Source organism: Artemia franciscana, chromosome 9 (genome assembly GCF_032884065.1).
Source record: "Artemia franciscana chromosome 9, ASM3288406v1, whole genome shotgun sequence".
Classification (NCBI taxonomy): Eukaryota; Metazoa; Arthropoda; class Branchiopoda; order Anostraca; family Artemiidae; genus Artemia; species Artemia franciscana.
The window spans coordinates 11,635,165-11,654,940 of record NC_088871.1 but is presented as its reverse complement, the minus strand read 5'-3'; the positions used below and the strand labels follow the sequence as shown (position 1 = coordinate 11,654,940).

Genomic DNA, 19,776 nt, shown 5'->3' with positions numbered 1-19,776 from the left:
TTTAGACAATTATTTACTAATTAGCAATTAGAATTAATCACTTATTATTATTACTGCTAATACTACTAATTACCACTAGTACAAATAAAATAACTGTTTTTTCTTACGAACCTGGTCAAACTAGCTTCCAATAAGGGCATTTGATGACGCAGTTACTGCCTATTTTCTTACGAACCTGGTCAAACTAGCTTCCAATAAGGGCATTTGATGACGCATTTACTGCCTATTTTCTTACGAACCTGGTCAAACTAGCTTCCAATAAGGGCATTTGATGACGCAGTTACTGCCTATTTTCTTACGAACCTGGTCAAACTAGCTTCCAATAAGGGCATTTGATGACGCAGTTACTGCCTATTTTCTTACGAACCTGGTCGAACTAGCTTCCAATAAGGGCATTTGATGACGCAGTTACTGCCTATTATCGACTTCGTCGATATTTATTATCGAAGTGAATTTTAATATAGCTTGCACACAGTTTTATTCACGGCTCAGCTTTGAGTTCCCCCCCATTTATTTTATAATGGCCAAGAACATATCTAGGACTTCTAACCGGGGGAGGGGGGGTGTGGAGGTACTTTGTATCTGGGAAGGGGGTGCAAAAAAACTTTGAAAAACGCATCAAAAACTTGTTTACATTAATTTCTTTTTACGTTTTTACGATCCGGAAAAAAATTCAGGGGGAGGGGTTCAAATCTAGTAACCGCCCCCTAGATATGCTCTTTATGATGGTATCTAGTATTCTTCCGTACTCCTCTATTTCATCAGTCCTTCGTGACCTACGAATCCAAAGGCGGTTTTAGGGAGGGAACAGAAGGGGAGCTTTAGCCGGGCACAGAAATTTCGCAAAATTTCAAATAAATAATATAACAGTTAGCCTATAGTTATTTTGTAATTTTTGGCATTTAATTATATTAAAATAAAGCAAAGGGCACAGTAAATAAATAAAAACAATTAATAAATAAATTAATTAATCAATAAAATAATAATAAACTAAAAAACAAAATAACTTAATACTTAAAATAATTAATAATAATTAAATAATTTAATATTAAACTAAAAATTAAATAGCAATTTCTAAATTAATTCATAAATGGAAAATACTTTTGTTAATAAATTAAAATTTTGTTAAAATTTGGCCTGACCATTTTACGGGAGACAGGGGAAAGGGAACTAATCAGGGTTTTGTCCTGGGCTAATCAGGGTTTTGAGAGGGTAGAACCGATACTGTGCGGATCGATTCCTGGCCTCTGAAAATGCAATTTGCTTTAAAAGCCTACTTGCTTACACTGTGTTTTACCTGATGCATTTTCAATTTTGTTGCTTTCAATATAAATTTCAAACCAATCAGACGCAAAACGGGTTTTTTGTCCATTTTTGGTTCCTTTAAAGCCTCCTCCTCTTCTCAACTGCTGCGTTCCCGTAAACAATATAGTGGAGTTATACCCATTTGTTTTTATAAATCATTAACCTAACTCGTCTTAGGATTCATCAAAATTATTATTTAAGCTCATGTCAATCAGCACCAAATTCAAGGAACCGTCTAGGATAATGTTACAGTAAATTATCGCAAATTCATCTCAATGTAAATAACCGTAAAAAACTGCAAATATTCAAAAACTTAACCTTAGATACCGTTACAATAGGTAGGAGAGTGCCCCCTAAAAAGATCTGCTCCCGAAAGAATCTTCTGAAGAAATTTCAAAGTAAGATTGTGGCAGATTATTGTAAACTCCTCCCTTATTTAAGCTGACCTCCACCCTTTTTATCAAAATATCTTATTAAGCTGACATCCACCCTCTTTTTCAAAATATCTAGCAACGCCCCTACATTTAACTCTCAAGAATGGTGGCAATATCAACTTTGATACAGGTTCTGAATAAGAAATAAATCCTCTTATAATTATTTAATAGTTTTTAAACAGCTTTAAGTTTCCAATACAATATGACTATCTAATTCGCTCCCGCTCTTTATATTTTCCAGCTCAGATTTTTTGTTAAATTATTCACCTTTATTGATCTTTGTATTGCTATTCTAGGAAACGAGGGGAACCTAGGTATTTAGTCCTATTTAATGCATTGGCATTAGAAGAACGCATATTCACGTAATGTGGGGGGGGGGTGTAAGAATTGTTATTCAGTTTGTTCCGATGGAGAATGAATTTTTGTTCCAAATTATGGGGACAGTTTTTTTTTTCAATGAAGATACTAAAAAGAGGTATTTTCAAAATCTAAACGGACTGGGACAAGTGCGTTCCCCTATTGATAATCCACTAGAAGCAATATATTCTAAAAAAAGTCGAATTACTAAAAATGATTTATTTCATTTTACTATTCATCAGTACCTAAATATGAACCTGCAAGGGCGTAATATCTAATAAAACCTGTAAGTGCTAGCTATACCTGAAGTTCTATGTCCGAGAGAACAGGGCTTCGAGTCCTAGTGCCGCTGGCTATTTGTCTGGAATGGGGGTCAGTGGCATGACTCTGCAAAGGTCACCCAGAGTCGACCCACCTCTAAATGGGTACCTGGACTAATCTGGCAAAGGTAAACAGGAAGGGTGTGCAAAAGCACAAGATGGCTAGCCCCCAACCACCCAATTGCACTTCCTAGCTGAAGGGCCAGGAAACGAAGATCAGAACTACCGTCAGGGACTGTAGCGTCCATTACCATATTCTTTACCTCTTTTTTCTTTCCAAAGCTTTACAGCAGAGAACCAGAGAGGTATTTATCTATATAAATGGAATGGATCCTTTTCATCTACATACTATTCATCATCGTAATTGTTTTTATATCTTTAAAAATAATGAATATTTTGTATCTTTGTATTTGCTGAATATTGTATAATATAATAATTATTATGTTATATAACAATTATAAACTATAATGTAATAATGTGTGTAATAATTATTATAATAATAATTATAATATAATAATCCAACAAATATAACAATATTATAATTATATTCAATCTTTGTATCTTTGTTTTTGTAATATATTCTTTAGAAATAATTGCATAATTCAGTAAAAACTTCACATCAAGAACCCGACCTTAAAGTGACATAAAAGCGGCAAAACGTGTGTTGCAAAAACAACCAAGCGACTTAGCTTCGTGAATTCCAGACGCTATGTTTAATTGAAAACGAAATTCTTTGAAGTTTTCCTATAAAATTTACAAAAGATGACTCAAAGGAAAAGTGCCAATAATACAGTTTTACTAATTCACAAAATCATTATTTATTTTTAAAGCGCTAAAGATAGTGAAAATTAAATCCAATTCTTTGAATCGATTAATCAGAAATTTAAACAACAGCTCATACCTTGAAAATTAAGAAACAAACGGAAATTCAATTTTCAATTGAGAAGAACTCAATATACAGTTACGTAATTTTTAGTACTTGTAAAAAACAGTAAAATTTTAGCTAAAATCATGTGGCGCAAAACAGCTTAAGAAGTTATAGTTTTCTTTTAAAGGTACAATTGTCTTTGGGAATCAACATACTGTTGACATCTAATTTATACAGTTATTTGTAGACAAAGCCAAGACAGATGGTCCAATTGAGTGAGAAGAAAAACCTGGCATTAATCCCCCCCCCTTCATTGCCGACGGTACCATCTCCCACTTATGCTACACCTCACTCCTACCTGTCACTCCACAATGCCAAACTAGAGTCAATCTGCTGGAGGTTCTACCATGTTCATCACGCTGGGTTGAGCAAATATATTTGAAAATTAGCAAATACATTTGGTCTTAGGCAGGTTGAACCAAGAATTTAGAATTGAAACATGAGACCAATAATTGTTGTCAGATTTAGCAAGTTAGTTTTGGGTATATATTTTCACGGTTGAACGTAGCCACACTGCCAGGAATGTGATATTGCTCTAAAAGCTTTATAATTTTTAATTAAATTTTTTTTTTTTTTTAAACGGTTCTAGGTATGAATACACCTAAGAGGGTCCACAGGACGAAGAAGGGACTTTATTTTGATCTCATTGGTACCTTGAAAATTTTTTTACGAGCCTGAATTTTTCATCTCTGATATGAAACAGAAGCAACGTGAATATTCGTCCAAATACGGACTTTTTTTCATATGCTAGCTTAGTTTCCCAGCAAATTTTCGCAGGCGCAATAGCCCCATTGTTCCCACTAAGGTGAAAGTTCCTTTTTGAACCTAGGTTAGTTGGTTTCCACACTTTATGGCTTTTTAAGGAGTTAGCATGTAGAATGTGACATTTTGTGATTGCATTTAAATGGTATTAGAAATCCTAGCCAATGTTGTGAGTTTTGCAGGTAATTTTGTTCCATTTTCAGAAGAAAAAAAACATGAAATTAGATTCCTAGGAAAAGGCCCAGAATAGCAGCTCTTCAGAAGGAGAGTTTTTTTGTAATTTCATTCTCATTTCATGGTTTTGTTCCCTTCTTTGACAATTCATAACCCAGCCACCCCCCCCCCCTAATGGTCTCGTATAGCCATAGGCTATGTAAAGAAAAACAACTAACATTAAAATTGGTCAAAATTTAATCAGAAATAGATAATAATTGCGAAAATTAAGAATTGTGGTTCATTGATGCTTGCTGCATATTTTAAAGTAAGAATTCTATCTTTTTTTTGTATAAACTAGGGCTGTATGAGACCATTAGAGGGGGGCTTTGGGATGAATTGTCAAAAATGTGACTAAGCCATAAAAATGAACATAAAGTAGACAGTCTCCTGTTTCTATCATATATGATTCAAGAGAGCCACTATTCCAGACCATTACCGAGTATTACAAAGAGGGGTGGTGATAGTGGCACTTGCACCCCTTCCCAGATGGTCGAAATTTATATTATACACAGTGGTTTGTGGTTTGGAGGCAAAAATACCTAGGGGGTGTTCAAGTTTCGTTGGTGTCCAACCCAAACATAAATTCTGTATCTGCCCCTGCCTGCAAAGAGGGGAGATTAAATTTAATTCCATTTTTTATTCCGTGATACCTTGAATTAAAGTTACAGATTAGCAACAGCTTTAAAGCTTGCTTTCCACGATTTGTCTACATTTGAAAATATAAAAAAACATGCATTGGAAGGATTAAGTAAACAAAATAAAAAACAGTTAAAAGTTAATCATGGAATATAAGCCATTGATTTTCAGAAGATTTGTAGTTTTAATTCCATGTGCCGTGAGCCACGGAATATGTTCAAATTAAGGTCATTGTTGTCTTTTTTTGTGTGAGAAAAAATAAACAAAAATATTTACAAAACAAATAGATTTTCCAGGTAAAATTAGAATAGCCTGCTGCTGTAATTTCAAATTAACATAATTTAGTCATTTAGTAAACTATTTTATTCGATTAGCCAAAACTTCTTATCTCATTCCTATCCAAGAATCTAATTCTAATTGATTTTTAATATTTAGTTTTAGTTTAATTGATTCCTCCCCATCTGTGAATATGTCCCAAGGATGATAAATAAGCACAAAAGAGCCTGAAAGCCACCAGAATCGGTAAACTTGGTGCATAGCCTAGAACTGTATCCAAACATTGTGGGAGGGGCTCAATTAAACCGAGAGTGAACATAAAAATTCTCTACTAAGAAAGAAGTGAGAATGGTTTTCCTATTGTTGCTAGTTTAAAATTATCTTCATTGTTATAATTTTTAGACTTTCTATCCAGAAGTAGCAAAGCACACAGGAGGGGCAGAAAGGGAGGGTTTCTAGGGCTGCTATTTATTTAGAAGGACATGATGTTAATGACGTTTGTAACAGTTATCACATAGTTCACCAGTGTTTCGCTTTTTTCATAATTGCTTTCCCTACCCCAAAATAAATCCTTCTCCCTTTGCTAAATCAAACAGATCAGAATAATAAATACAGGTTTTGTCTTTCATCGAGTAAAATTCATTAGCCTGTTTTAATCAGTAAGACGTTCAATATAAGTAAATGATAAAAAAAAGTATTGCCAGTATTGCCAAACTGAAACGTTAAAAAAAAACAGAGCTAATAAAAATTTTAACATTAACAAGCCGATTATTCTCAAAGACAACAACTATACTCTCTTAAATTGTTCGGTCCCCTATATTTTTAGCTTATTTTTCGCGGATTTTTCACCTACGTCTCTTTTTTTTATTTGGGGCTTGCTACTGATGAAGGCTGCATAGCTGTACATGAGGACATTTTTTTTTATTGAAAATTGAATTCCTGATATATCCTAGTTTTTTTTAACAATTATGGTTAAAATTCCGCTTAATTTATTCAAACAGTCAGATTTCTTCTTCACTGTCCTTTGTACTTAAACAATTAATTCGAAGAAGTTTTTACCAATGACAGCAAAGATTGAGCCTCATGCTGTTAAGTTGCATCTCTTCAGAAGGAGTTTCTCCCTCTCAACCGCGTTGTCTGAGCAACAGCACCGAGAGTAAACTAGCATTGGAAAACTTATAGTGAATACGCGAATGATTAGACATAAGTTATCAAATAAGTTTTGGAAATGATAAGTTCAAAGTTACTATTGTCTATAATAATTATTGATTCTGCTTGAAAAAGGAATCAAATGCTGATTTATGAAAGCCTAGCAATCAGTATTTCTTGTTATTAGTGAATCTCCATTGATTACTTCCAATCTATGTTATTTTACTATTTTTATCAACTCTGGACTGAATATAATCAAAAAATGCGTAGTTCAAATTTGTGAATAATGATATTTTTATTTTCGGTTTAAATCTATACCACCTTTTTTTGAAACGTTTTTCTAAATTTGCCTTCTTTTCTTTAAAAAGGGGGAAACACCATCAGATTTAGCGTATCAGAGAACCCTACTGTAGAGGTTTCATTATGCTATCTGGAACATGCAAAAATTTTATATTTTTCCCAGAAGAAAGATCACATATGCGTGTTATTTGTTTTTTTAGTTTGTTTGTTCTTGTTTTTCCCCAAGGGTGATAGTATCGACCCAGCGGTCCAAGAATATCGTGAGAGAGCTCATTCAAACGAAAATTAAAAGTTGTAGTGCTCTTTTAAGTGACCAAAAAGATTGGAGGGAAACTAGGCTCCTTCTCCCACCCTTTTCTACAAAATCGTCCGATTAAAACTTCGAGATAGCCATTTTGTTCACCACAGTTGAAAAACCCAATAATGATGCCTTTGGATATAAAATGAAGCTCCCCCCCAAAATCCCCAGAGGAAAGGTCCTTAAGTTAAAAAAAATTGCCCATTGCTCACGCATAATATTTGTTATTTGGCATTTTGTGAATGATAGTAGCTTTATTTTCTGTTTAATTCTATATCAGCTTTTTTTTGAAACGTTAGACAAAGCAATAAGCTGTTTAAGGAACAGGGTTCAGTTACTCTTTCTTTGGCTATAATCATACAGTTCGTAGTAACGAACTGCAAGCAAGAAGTGATCCAGCTAATAGTAACAGAAACTCTAAAAAATGGAATTTTGAGACCAATAGATGTGTCAAATGAACCATATTTTAATTTTGATTTCAAATATTTATGTTTCATTAAGTTTAGTTTTACCTATCAAAGATTAAAAGCCTGAGAAAAGGCTTTTTTTGCCTTATAATAGAAAAAAGGGGGACACACCCCCTACAAGTCATAAAATCTTAATGAAAATCTAACCATCTGATTTAACGCATCAGTGGACCCTACTATAGAGGCCTCAAGATGCTATCTACAAAAATATGGAATTTTGCATTTTTTTTTTGCCAGAAACAAGATCACGGATACGTTTTTATTTATTTTTTTTTCAGTTTGTTGGTTTTTTGTTTTTTTCCCAAGGGTGATTGTATCAACCCAGTGGTCCTAGAATATTGCGAGAGAATTCATTCAAATGGAAATTAAAAGTTCTAGTGCTTTTTTTAAGTGACCAAAAAGACTGGATGGCATCTAGGCCCTCTTCCCCACCCCTTCTTCTTCAAAATTGTCTGATTAAAATTTGAAGACAGTCAATTTGTTCATCATAGTTGAATAGCCCGCTAACTATTCCTTTGGATAGAACATAACAACCCTACTCCTCAGGGGAAAAGCCTTTAAGTTACAAAAGTTGCCCATTGTCAACGCACAGTATTTGTTATTCCGAAGCATGCTTAAACTTTAGGGCGAGAAAACGAATTTTCTGCTTTTTTTTAAAAGGGGAACTTTTCATGGCGAGGGAAGTTTCCAGGGGGTTAAACTTGTCAGAGGAAATTACGCACTGAGGATATTTTCCAGAATTCTTATACAAAATTATTTTTATATTTTTTGCTTTATCTTTTCCATCTCAATTTTATGCGTGGAGTTCTTAAAAGTAGTTCTCCTGAGTAAATTTTCACTGTGATTGAATTGTCTAGATGATATATCCGTGAACAGGGAATTTTCTCTGTGGAGGTGGGGCCAGATTTCCTGGCATTATTTAAAAAACTATCAGAAATTAAATAAAACAGGTTTTTTCAACTGAAAGTAAGGAGCAACATTAAAACGAATAGAAATTCTTACGTATATGAAGGGGGTTGCCTCCTCCTCGACACCTCGCTCTTTACACTAAAGTTTGAATTTTGTCCCGATTCCTTAAGAACGACTCCTGAAACCCAAGGTCGTTCAATTGGAACAACAAGAAGCTATTTTTCGAAAGTATTAAAAAAATTGCATGAAGAGCGAGGTGTTGAGGAGGAGCCAACACCCTTCATATACGAAATAATTCCTGTTTGCTTTTAAGTTCTAATGTTGCTCCTTACTTTCAGTTGAAAAAAACTTTTTTTTATATAATCTTAACCAAAAACAGTTCAGAGATATGTTGAAAGATACAAACACAAAATCGCAAGACTTACCATATTACACAGCAGTAAGGTCACTAAGTTGTTAGAAACTTCTGAGTAGAGTATTAGAATTAAGAAAGGAAATTCATAAAATTCTAGAAAGTATTAATTAAAACAAACGAGTTTTTTTTAACTGAACGTAAGGAGCAACATTAAAAATTAAAACAAAGAGAAATTAACCCCCTCCTCAACGCATCACTCTTTACGATAAAGTTTGACTCTTTGTCCCAACTCTACTTTATGGAATAATAAAAGCTTTAGCGTAAAGAGCGAGGCGTTGAGGAAGGGAGAGCCCCTTTCATATACGGAATAATTTCTCTTCGTTTTAAATTTCAATGTTTCTCCATACTTTCAGTTGAAATTTTTTTCATATATATAGTCTCAATCATAAACAGTTCAGAGACATGTTGAAAGATACAGACACAAAATCAAAAGACTTACTATATTACATAGCAGTAAGATCACTAAGCTGTGAGAAAGTTCTAAGCATAGTATTAGAATTAAGAAAGGAAATACATAAATTCTAACAAGTATTAAGTAAAAAAACTATTTTTTCTTAAGTGAAAGTAAGGAGCGACATTAAAACTTTAAACGAACAGAAATTATTCCGTATATAAATGGGGCTTTTCCTCCTCAACGCCCCGCTCTTTACGCTAAAGTTTGACTCTTTCTCTTAACTCTATTTTTAAAAAGGTAACAAACTTTAGCGTAAAGAGCGGGGCGTTGAGGAGGAAAAGCCCCTTTCATATACGGAGAAATTTCTGTTCGTTTTAAGTTTTAATGTTGCTCCTTACTTTCATGTAAAAAACTTGTTTTTTTTACTTGATTTCTGGACGTTTTGAATTAATGTATGTTTTGATCTTGGCTCTCCGCACATAAATAATTAAAACCAAATTTGCATATTAATTAATTGCAATTAATCGGAAGATTTTGAGAAAAAGGAGCGAGGGAGGAGGCCTAGTTGCCCTCCAATTTTTTGATTACTTAAAAAAACAGCTAGAACCTTTAATTTTTTATAAGCGTTTTCACTGGTAAAAAATATACGTAACTTACGAATTAACTTATGTAACGAACTTCCATATTCGTATGTTTTTATTGCGTTTATGAGGGGGTTCAACCGTCTTCGATACCTCGCTCTTTACACTAAAGTTGAAATCTTGTCCCAATTCCTTAAGAATGGCCTCTGAATCACAGGCCGTAGAATAAATAGTTGAAATTACTAAAAATACTTTAGCGTAAAGAGTGAGGTATAACGAGAAGGTAAACCCCTCATATGCGTAATAATTTTTGTTTGTTTTAAGTTTTAATGCTGCTCCTTACTTTCAGTAGAAAAACTTTTCATATTTTTTTCCTTGTTTTTTCAAATAATGCTAGAAAGTCCTGTGCCCCCTTCATTAAATTCTCTTCCCCCATGAGAAGTTTCTCCATTGAAATATCCTCCCACGTAACCCCCCCCCCCTCAACTCTCCCCCTAAACCAAAAAAATCCCCCTGAAAACATCTGTACACTTCCCAGTAATCATTACTATATGTAAACACAGGTCAAAGTTTGTAACTTGCAGCCCCTCCCACGGGGACTGCAGGAGTGTAAGTCGTCCCTAAAGACATAGTTATTAGGTTTTTCGACTGTGGTGAATAAAATGGCTATCTCAGAATTTTGATCCGGTGACTTTTGGGAAAAAATGAGCGTGGGAGGGGGCCTAGTGCCCTCCAATTTTTTTGTCACTTAAAAAGGACACTAGAACTTTTTATTTCCGTTAGAATGAGCCATTTCGTGACATTCTAGGACCACTCAGTCGATACGATCACCCCTGGGAAAAAAAACAACAACAAAAAAACAAATAAACACGCATCCGTGATCTGTCTTCTGGCCAAAAATGCGAAATTCCACATTTTTGTAGATAGGAGCTTGAAACTTCTACTAAAAGGTTCTCTCATGCTCTGAATCTGATGGTATTATTTTAGTTAAGATTGTATGACTTTTAGGAGTGTTTCCCCCTATTTTCTAACATGAGGTAAATTTTCTCTGGCTCGTAACTTTTGTTCTGTGTAACTGATCTTGATGAATCATATATATTTAAAATCAGCATTAAAATGCGATTCTTTTAGTGTAATTATTGGTATCAAAATTCCATTTTGTTAAGTTTCGGTTACTATTGAGCCGGGTCGCTCCTTACTACAGTTCGTTACAACGAACTGTTTGATCCATCTAAAGCCAAATGAAAAGCAGTTTGTATCTAAATGGGAGGGGGGTGCACAAGGAGCGATTTGAAAGAATATGGAACTTCATGGGACAGAAAAATAGTCAATTTTTTAATAGTTTGGGGTAAAAGAGAAGCGCGCATAGCTGTGTTGGCCTAATGTCGCTTGGTGTTGCAGTAAGCTTTTAGTAGTAGCAGAATAGTAGTAATACGGTGCGTCTGACCAGTGGCGCACTAACGGGGAAGGGCAAGAGTGGACATTCGTCTCCGGGAGCAGACTCTAAGGGGTGCCAAAGTGAGGTTTTTTCGTCAATACTATGATCTGATAGGTTGTGGTAGTGATGTTGGGGTAGTAGTATCAGCGTATGTTTAGACCTGCCGACTGACACAAACCTATTCTTTAGCTTATCGGTCCAGTGCACGCAGTCAGCGAAATGTTCTCATATGTGAGTTTAGAAAATTTTTGTTATAGATCCTCTGCTATATCAAGCGTCTGTTTGAGGCCTTTCAAGTTAGAAAGCAGTGACTAAATCCCATGGAATTTATTAGCTAGTGCAGCCCTTTCTATAGATACAACTTGTCTTTCATTTATTTGGCTTTTACTGACACTTCTGAATTTTACGAAAACTGTTGGAGAAAGTAAACAAAGGGATAAATGACCCATTTTTATGACCGATTTCCCGTCTCTGAAAAAACAAAAGAGCGGAAACAAGATAATTACTAGTAGGAGAAGGGCAGAGAATAGACGAGAGAAAATACGTTTGAGCGCTTTAAGAAGTAATTAAATGAGGAACTTCCAGTTCGTGGCGGAAGCTAGTAACTTCTTGGGGTTTAAAAGTGCTTAGCTTGAAGAAAAAGAAAAAGATTTACAACGTTTCTAAGTATTGTCACTGGCCGAAGACTAGGGGGGGGGGGGGTAGTTCGGCAGATCTGTCGTAGCCAAAGAATAAAGGTCCAAAAAGCTTTTTTAGGGCCAAGAATTGAAACAAAAGTGAATCTAGTTAATATCTATTCCGTTTTCTTATTTAAAAAATTATTCAGTTCGATTCCGGGGCGACGGGGCCAGCTCATGAAATTTTAGGGAGGGGGTAAGCATTTTTTTCATTTTTTATAGATGAGCATACAAAAATGGCCATTTTTGAAAGAAAATATCAGAAATATATTTTCAAAAATTTGGGGGGCTAATTCCTATCCACCTCCTCCTAATTGGTGTCTTTGGGATAGGCAGTATAAACTCAAAAATAGGATTGGGGTAGGTTCAAGCAACATATCGGTCCGTAATTTAGGTTAATTTGTGTATGTCTTGACATTAAGCAGCAAGGGTGAATCCCCTGCATTTTTATTGTGCATCAAGGCGAATTCGTATCCTGATAATCAAGGGGTATGGGATATTCGATAATTATCCCCCACATTTTTGAGGAGAAAACTGCCTTCCCTCCCCCCAAAAGACGCCCCTCCTGGGTGCTTGCCCTCCTGCCCCTAGATCCAGCTCTGTGGTGAGACTAGCACCACCCTGTTTTTATACCTTTATCTCTTGTATCTCCCATACTTCTGACACATATTCTGGAAAACATGAAAAGTTTTGTTTTCATGATGGAAATACTCTTGGATCGCAATATCCTTTTGAATTTCAAAGACATAACATCTTTTATGTGGGAGGCGCTGTGTCTTATTCAATTTGTTTAGGAAAAGATAGGAAAGGCTGTTTGTGTGAAAAATGAAGCCTCTTTGACATTGAAATCTCAAGAAAAACACCTTAAAGGAGTAGCAAATGTAAACAAAAAAGGAATGGTAAGCCGGAAGGATTTCTTTCTAGATTAGTTACCTTAAAGACTAAATAAAAGAGAAATATATTAATCGAAAGAGAAAAAATGAAAAAAGAAATTGGTTAGTGATAATCCAAAATAAATAACAGCTCGAATAGGGATAAATTCTTTTATTAGAAAGTGAAAAAAAAACAATAAGTAAATGCCATGTATATTTCTGATTTTTTTTTCACTGTATAATAAAAGGATTTATCCCTATTTGAACTGTTATTTATCGTCATGGAAAGGCAGTGTGGTCTTCAAAATTACAGAAGCCTAAATAAATTTCATTGGAAAAATCAAGCTCTACTGAATAAAATTAATATACCAATATAAAATAAATAAATAAATATATATATATATATATATATATATATATATATATATATATATATATATATATATATATATATATATATATATATATATATATATATATATATATATATATATATATATATAACAAATATATTTAAATAATAAACACAAATAAAAATAAACCAAGCGGTTCATGGTGGTGGAAAAAAACCGAAGAGTCACCCTTGTAAATAGTTATTTTTATTATTGTGAGGGATATAAGTCAAGACTAAGGCCACACAGGCCCGTTGCCTTCGTATCGATACTAACTAGAACCCTAAAAATGGAACATAAAAGAAGTTAATGTTTATACTAATTCCAAATACATTAAATTTATTGACTTCAATGCTATCTATCAAAAACTATGAGAATAAATTTTATTTGAGGTTTTATTAAAGTAAGAGGGAAATACTCTAAAAAAAAAGATTGCAATTTAAAGAAAAATATTGTAACACATTCGGATATGAAAGTCTCCAGGGTGGTATTTCCGACGCAATACCTTGAATTAGTTTTTTTTTCCCAAGACTACACTGCCTTTCTATGATGAACAAATAAACATTCAACTGGAGATGAGCCCATTTATTACACAGTGAAAAAGGATACAAAAGTCTGGATTTTTCAATCGTAAATACAGCAATCGTCATCAGCAGATACACTAAAGTATTAAAATTAAAACTAACATATATAAAACTAATTATTTTGTTCCGTAGAAATATTTCAGTTTAAATTTTAATGCTTTATTATATATGCTGATCATGATCGCTGTATATGTGGTCAAAATATCCAGATTTTGTATCTGTGTCCACTGTCTCATAAATGAACTCATCTCCATTTGAACGTTTATTTGTTCTCCAGAGTGGAGATGTTAGTCCTTTATCTAGTGAAATACAGAATTTTTTTTCTTGATTTCTTTAGGAAAATGACTATAGATGTCTACACAGATAATTTACTTTTTCTTTACTGAACCAGTTCTCGCAGAATTACCAAAGGGTTTAATCGAGTGGAAGGTGATAGTTCTAGTATTATTTCTGTAAGGAATAAGATCATAACATATAAAGGGCTGTTTTTTACCATTTTGCACCACAAAATATCAATTTTGGCCCAAACAGGGAAAACATTATCGAGTAAAAATGCTGACACAGCCATTGGTTCGAAGTCTTTGAAAAAGTCTTTTTTTAAATCCCTGTATTTCCTGAGCTGTACTGCTACACAAAAGGGAATTGTCCCTAAAAGCATGCGCAGCTGATCCAAAATGAATGGATAGTATAAACAAATAAATGTAAAAAAACAAATGTTAAAAAGAATTTAAGAAATGGTACGGGGCGTCGTTGAAACTGAGAGCAGCAAAATAGTCAAATACTCAGGAAAATTTAAAATGAACCTACTATAAATGAATAAATGAAACTTAAAACAAATAATAGCTGGCTTATGTTGATTTGGCAAGGTAAATTGTTGCAAAATTTTTTGTTGGCTTCACTGATAAATATGATGGGAGAGGAATACTCTGGTTGTATATACTCCTTCCTGCTTAATCGGGCTAAGCGCTTTAGTTGTTAACCTCTGAAATATTTTTGACAGAAGAATTTTTCCTTAAAAAAAAATCAAAAAAGTTTGCTTTTGCTGCTGAAGACCAATTTTATTTTGTATTTCCTGACGCCAACTCAATGTTGTTACTTTTAAACGATACTATATATACTGGCTAATACTGTGTTACTTTGCCTTGAAACACAGCAAAAGTTATTTATTTCCGATGTATGTGATGGTAATACCAACTTGCTTCTAAGTCTATCACCGACAAACTACCAACAAATCAGCAACTTTACCAATAATTGTGAATTGTTGTGCTGCCGCATAGAAATTTGTCTACCTTAAAATACATCGGCGGTGAATAAAATATGTAGCACTAAGCCCTATTATGTAATCTTTCATCGCTCAAGATGACCATGATTTAAGATTAGTGCTTACAAGCCACTCATCGTGGCTTGAAGTCATCGATGTCAACGATTGAAGTCATTGAGGTCAACAGAAGTCATCGATAAGCCAAATATTGAAGCCTGCTCGTGCCTAGGCTGCGAAGTTCTAGGCTTGATCAAAATCTAGTTGACTGTTGCTAATTGCTTACGAAACTTCAAGTAAATATCAGAACCTTGATGCGGAAATTAGGTGAAGCTCAGAAATGGTTTAGATCTCCAAAACCAATCATTTTGTGTCCATGGCCTAAATTACCTACCTCATAAGTTTCAGTTATGTCTGAGTACCTTCTTGCGAAAGTCAGAGAAGACGATATGCCGCTGAAAATTACCAGTCTCGTGTTCTTGTCCGACTGGCCAAAGGTACTGGCCTAATAAATTTCATGTCAGTTGTGAAACTGGTTCAAGGGGCCAAAGACCCAGTTTTTGCCTCAATTGAGTCAGATATTGACCTAGCTTCATAGAAGACGCAGTTAGATATCTTTGTGCTGAGAAGTTAGTAGGGACATCGGAAGGGCGTCTAGCCTACTTGTGAAAGTTCTCTAATCATACCGATGGTGTAAATCCTTATGTGAAATTAAATAAAAAAAAACAAGTTTTTTTAACTGAAAGTAAGGAGCGACATTAAAACTTAAAACGAACAGAAATTACTTTGTATATGAAAGAGGCTGCTTCCTCATCAACGCCCCGCTCTTTACGCTAAAGTTTGACTCTGTCTCTCAATTCTTCTTTTTAAAACAGTAAAAAACTTTAGCGTAAAGAGCGGGGCGCTGATGAGGAAGCAGCCTCTTTCATATACGAAGTAATTTCTGTTCGTTTTAAGTTTTAATGTCGCTCCTTACTTTCAGTTAAAAAAACTTGTTTTTTTTTATTTAATTTCTGAACGTTTTTGAATCAATGCATGTTTTGATTTTGGCTCTCCGCAGAGGAATAATTAAAACGAATTTTGCATTTTTTTTTGGCTAAATGGCTTTCTCATAATTTTGATCGAATGATTTTGAGAAAAAAAGAGCGGGGGAGGAAGCCTAGTTGCCCTTCGATTTTTTGGTTAATTAAAAAGGCAACTAGAACTTTTAATTTTTTACGAATATTTTTATTAGTAAAAGATTTACGTAACTTATTAATTAGCTTACGTAAAGAACTTTTGCATTCTCATATTTTTATTACATATATGAGGGGGTTCGCCCCCTTGTCATATCCTCGCTCTTTACACTAAAGCTTAAATTTCGTCCCAATTCATTAAGAATGACCCCAGAATAACAAAAGCCGTAGAATAAATAGTTGAAATTACTAAAGATACTTTAGCGTAAAGAGCGAGGTATTAGGAGGAGCTGAGCCCCTCAAATGGGTCATAATTTCTGTTTGTTTTAAGTTTTAATGCTGTTCCTTACTTCCAGCTGAAAGAACTTTTTCATATTTATTTTTTCATTGTTTTTTTAAATAATGCTAGTAAATCCTGCACTCCCTTCATGGAGATTTCCTTCCCCCATGACAAATTATCGATTGAAAGTTCCCCCAGCATATCCCCCTCTTCTCAACCCCTCCCCCAACCAAAAAAATCCTCCTGAAAACGCCTGTACACTTCCAAATAACCATTACTATATGTAAGCATTGGTCAAAAGTTTGTAACTTGTTGCCCCTCCCATGGGGACTGTGGGGGAGTAAGTCGTCCCCAAAGACATAGTTATAAGGTTTTTCGACTACGCTGAATAAAATGGCTATCTCAGAATTTTGATCCGTTGACTTTGGTAAAATAATTAGCGTGGGAGGGGGCCTAGGTGCCCTCCAATGTTTTTGGTGACTTAAAAAGGGCACTAGAACTTTTCATTTCCGTTAGAATGAGCCCTCTTGCAACGTTCTAGGACAACTGGGTCGATACGATCACCCCTGGGGAAAAAAAAACCAAAAAAACAAAAAAAACAACAAATAAACACGCATCCGTGATCTGCCTTCTGGCAAAAAATACAAAATTCCACATTTTTGTAGATAGGAGCTTGAAACTTCTACGATAGGGTTCTCTGATACGCTGAATCTGATGATGTTATTTTCGTTAAGATTCTATGAGATCTAGGGGTCGTTTCCCCCTATTTTCTAAAATAACGCAAATTTTCTCAGGCTCGTAACTTTGATGGGTAAGACTAAACTTGATGAAACTTATATATTTAAAATTAGCATTAAAATGCGATTCTTTTGATGTAGGTATTGGTATGAAAATTCCATTTTTTAGAGTTTTGGTTACTATTGAGCCGGGTCGCTCCTTACTACAGTTCGTTACCACGAACTGTTTGATAATGTAATATACCTGTTGTTTTCCAAATAATTGGTAAGGAAATTTTTGCTGGGGGGGGGTCTTGGTATACATTATAACGACATTAATTGAATAAAAAGAACGATAAAGATCCTCCAGAGCCATTGGTGGCGCATATGGATTCAAATCGATGGTTTAGCTGCTGGGTCTATTTTTCAAGGGACAGTTAGCAATCCTGTCTCCCAGTCTTCCAGCACTGGGGATCGAACCCTGGGCCCTGTATTGACAATCAGAGTATTAATCCAATGTGCTACCGCAGGGTTTATGAAAGCGATAGATGGAAAGTTCTTCCAAAATTTTGCTTCAAACAAGGTACAAAATGCACCCCCTCCAAAGTTAGGTGGGATAACAACTTTGTCATCGACCTAGATTGTGACTCTAGTTTGTTATTGAGCCAAATACGACATTGAAGCTGTCAACATGTCTAAATTTATAAAGGGTTGTATCCTATGAAAGAAAATATATACAAAACCTAATGTCATATAAAAGGACCTACGCAGGGGGGCTTCAGGATCCAAAATCCCCAAGATCCTAAGTTGTATTGAATTTCTTGGCACTTATTATTCAAAATATTGAAAGTATTTTGAATACCGCTTCCTTATGAAAAAGACCTCTTGTGTAAGTACCTGGTAATATACCTTTATTTGCTCCTCATGGTTTATTCATAAGAATAAACATGTATAATGATTTTCGTTCAAAAGTTAATTTTCGGGCCTGGGCCAGTTTTCTAATATCGCTACTAGGAAAGGAGCAAAGGGTAAGCTCCAATTTTTTCTTTAGCAATGAGAAAAACAATCAAAGCTTCGGAGTCATACCCTTCTCTACCATTTCTCTACCTCTATTTCAAACGCAGAAACAAAAAATGAAATGGCAAACTCAACAGAAATCACGAACCGAACCGTACATTAGATAACGGCAATCCGGTTGCAATCCGGACATTCCGGTACATTCCGTACATTCCGGTTGCATAATACTAGATAACGGCAAGTTCGGCCCCAGTGGATAAACCCCTTTGGATCTCTAAAATTAATTTTCATTGTTTTAAGAAAATATTTTTGAGATGGGGCCAGCCAGCCGTTTATTTTTTATAAATTTCTTATATATTATTTATTTATTTAATATCAATTATAAACAAAATCTTTAACGTAGACCCATCCCTTCCAAATGCCATAGCATGAAATGGAGGAGGAATAGTCAAATAAATCCAAAAAAATTATCATTAACCTCACAAGGGTTTTAACAAACGAAATATAATTATAACATCATGTACTCTGATACCATTAACTTAATACTCAACTCCTTCCTTGAAACACATCCGTCAAAATAAATTTTTAATATTAATCATTGAATACTGTTTTATTTTTTCAATTAAATACCCTTTTAATTTATCATAAAAAACCATACTTAAAAAAATCCATTCTTCAAATCCTTTTATATTCACTTAAATCGCAACTACTTGTGATATCCCTATCTAACGAGTTCGGTAATTCCCATAACGAACCCCATTCTAATTTTCATTATTATCATAACGAATCCCCATCAAAGGATAATAATAAAGCCCTAAAAGAGTTGAATTTTGATGCCAATTTCAAACGTGTGAAACTCATCAAGTCTAAAGTTACCGATCAAAATCTAGAGCTTGAGAAAATTCCCCTCCTTTTCGAAAAAGCGAGAACACACCCTCAACAGGTCTTGATCGTGATGAAAATTATACCATCAAGTTCAGTATATCAGAGAACCTTGTTGTAAAGGTTTCAAGTTTGGTCTACAAACATGTAGAGTTTTTTTGTTAGAAAGAAGATGCTTGTTCGTTTGTTTTTCTATTTTTCGTTTTTACTAGAGGCTATCATTTCGAGCCAATTGTCCTAGAAAATCAAGAAAAGAGTTATTGGAACGGAAATTAAAAGTTCTAGTGCCTTTTATAAGGGTGTAGAAAGATTGTGCCACAGCTAAGTAGAGTTTTCGTTACTTTTTGGCGGCAAACTTCAATTTGGCCACAAAGAAGGCCAAGTTACTATCGACTGAAAATTCTAAGAAAGCAACTTAATTTTAAAATGTCAGAATCTCCATATTGAGCTTTCTTGTTTCAAAGGCAGCAATGCCACCGCGCATTCAATGGCACATTCCTTGCTAAAAAGTCACGAAGTCCATCGAAAATAAATATCTAATGTAGACTACCTGAAAGCTTCATTTAAACAAATTGATTCGCTTGATTTTTTATTCACTTGATTTTGGAGGAGGACTGACGGGTTAATCTGTAGGAGAAGGGGGGGGGGTCCCTGATGCCTCAGAAATTACGTTTTTATGCCCAAATTGTCTAACTATCTGAACAATTTTATATGAATTTATAAGGATTTTTTTGGGGG

The 19,776-nt window shown here is 34.6% G+C and overlaps 1 protein-coding gene across 3 annotated transcripts in view; it reads left to right on the top strand.

The window, feature by feature from the left end:
• The window catches only part of LOC136030997 (synaptotagmin-4-like), a 340,989-nt gene that overhangs the window by 19,824 nt on the left and 301,389 nt on the right, over positions 1-19,776 (top strand). The window contains exon 1 of one of the 3 annotated variants that reach the window (XM_065710158.1): positions 4,173-4,288. The exons of the other annotated variants lie outside the window; for them this stretch is intronic. Within the exon in view, the coding sequence (XP_065566230.1) occupies positions 4,249-4,288 (40 nt within the window). The 5' untranslated portion in view covers positions 4,173-4,248. Of the gene's footprint in view, positions 1-4,172; positions 4,289-19,776 lie in introns of those variants that run through there. 3 annotated transcript variants of the gene reach the window in all.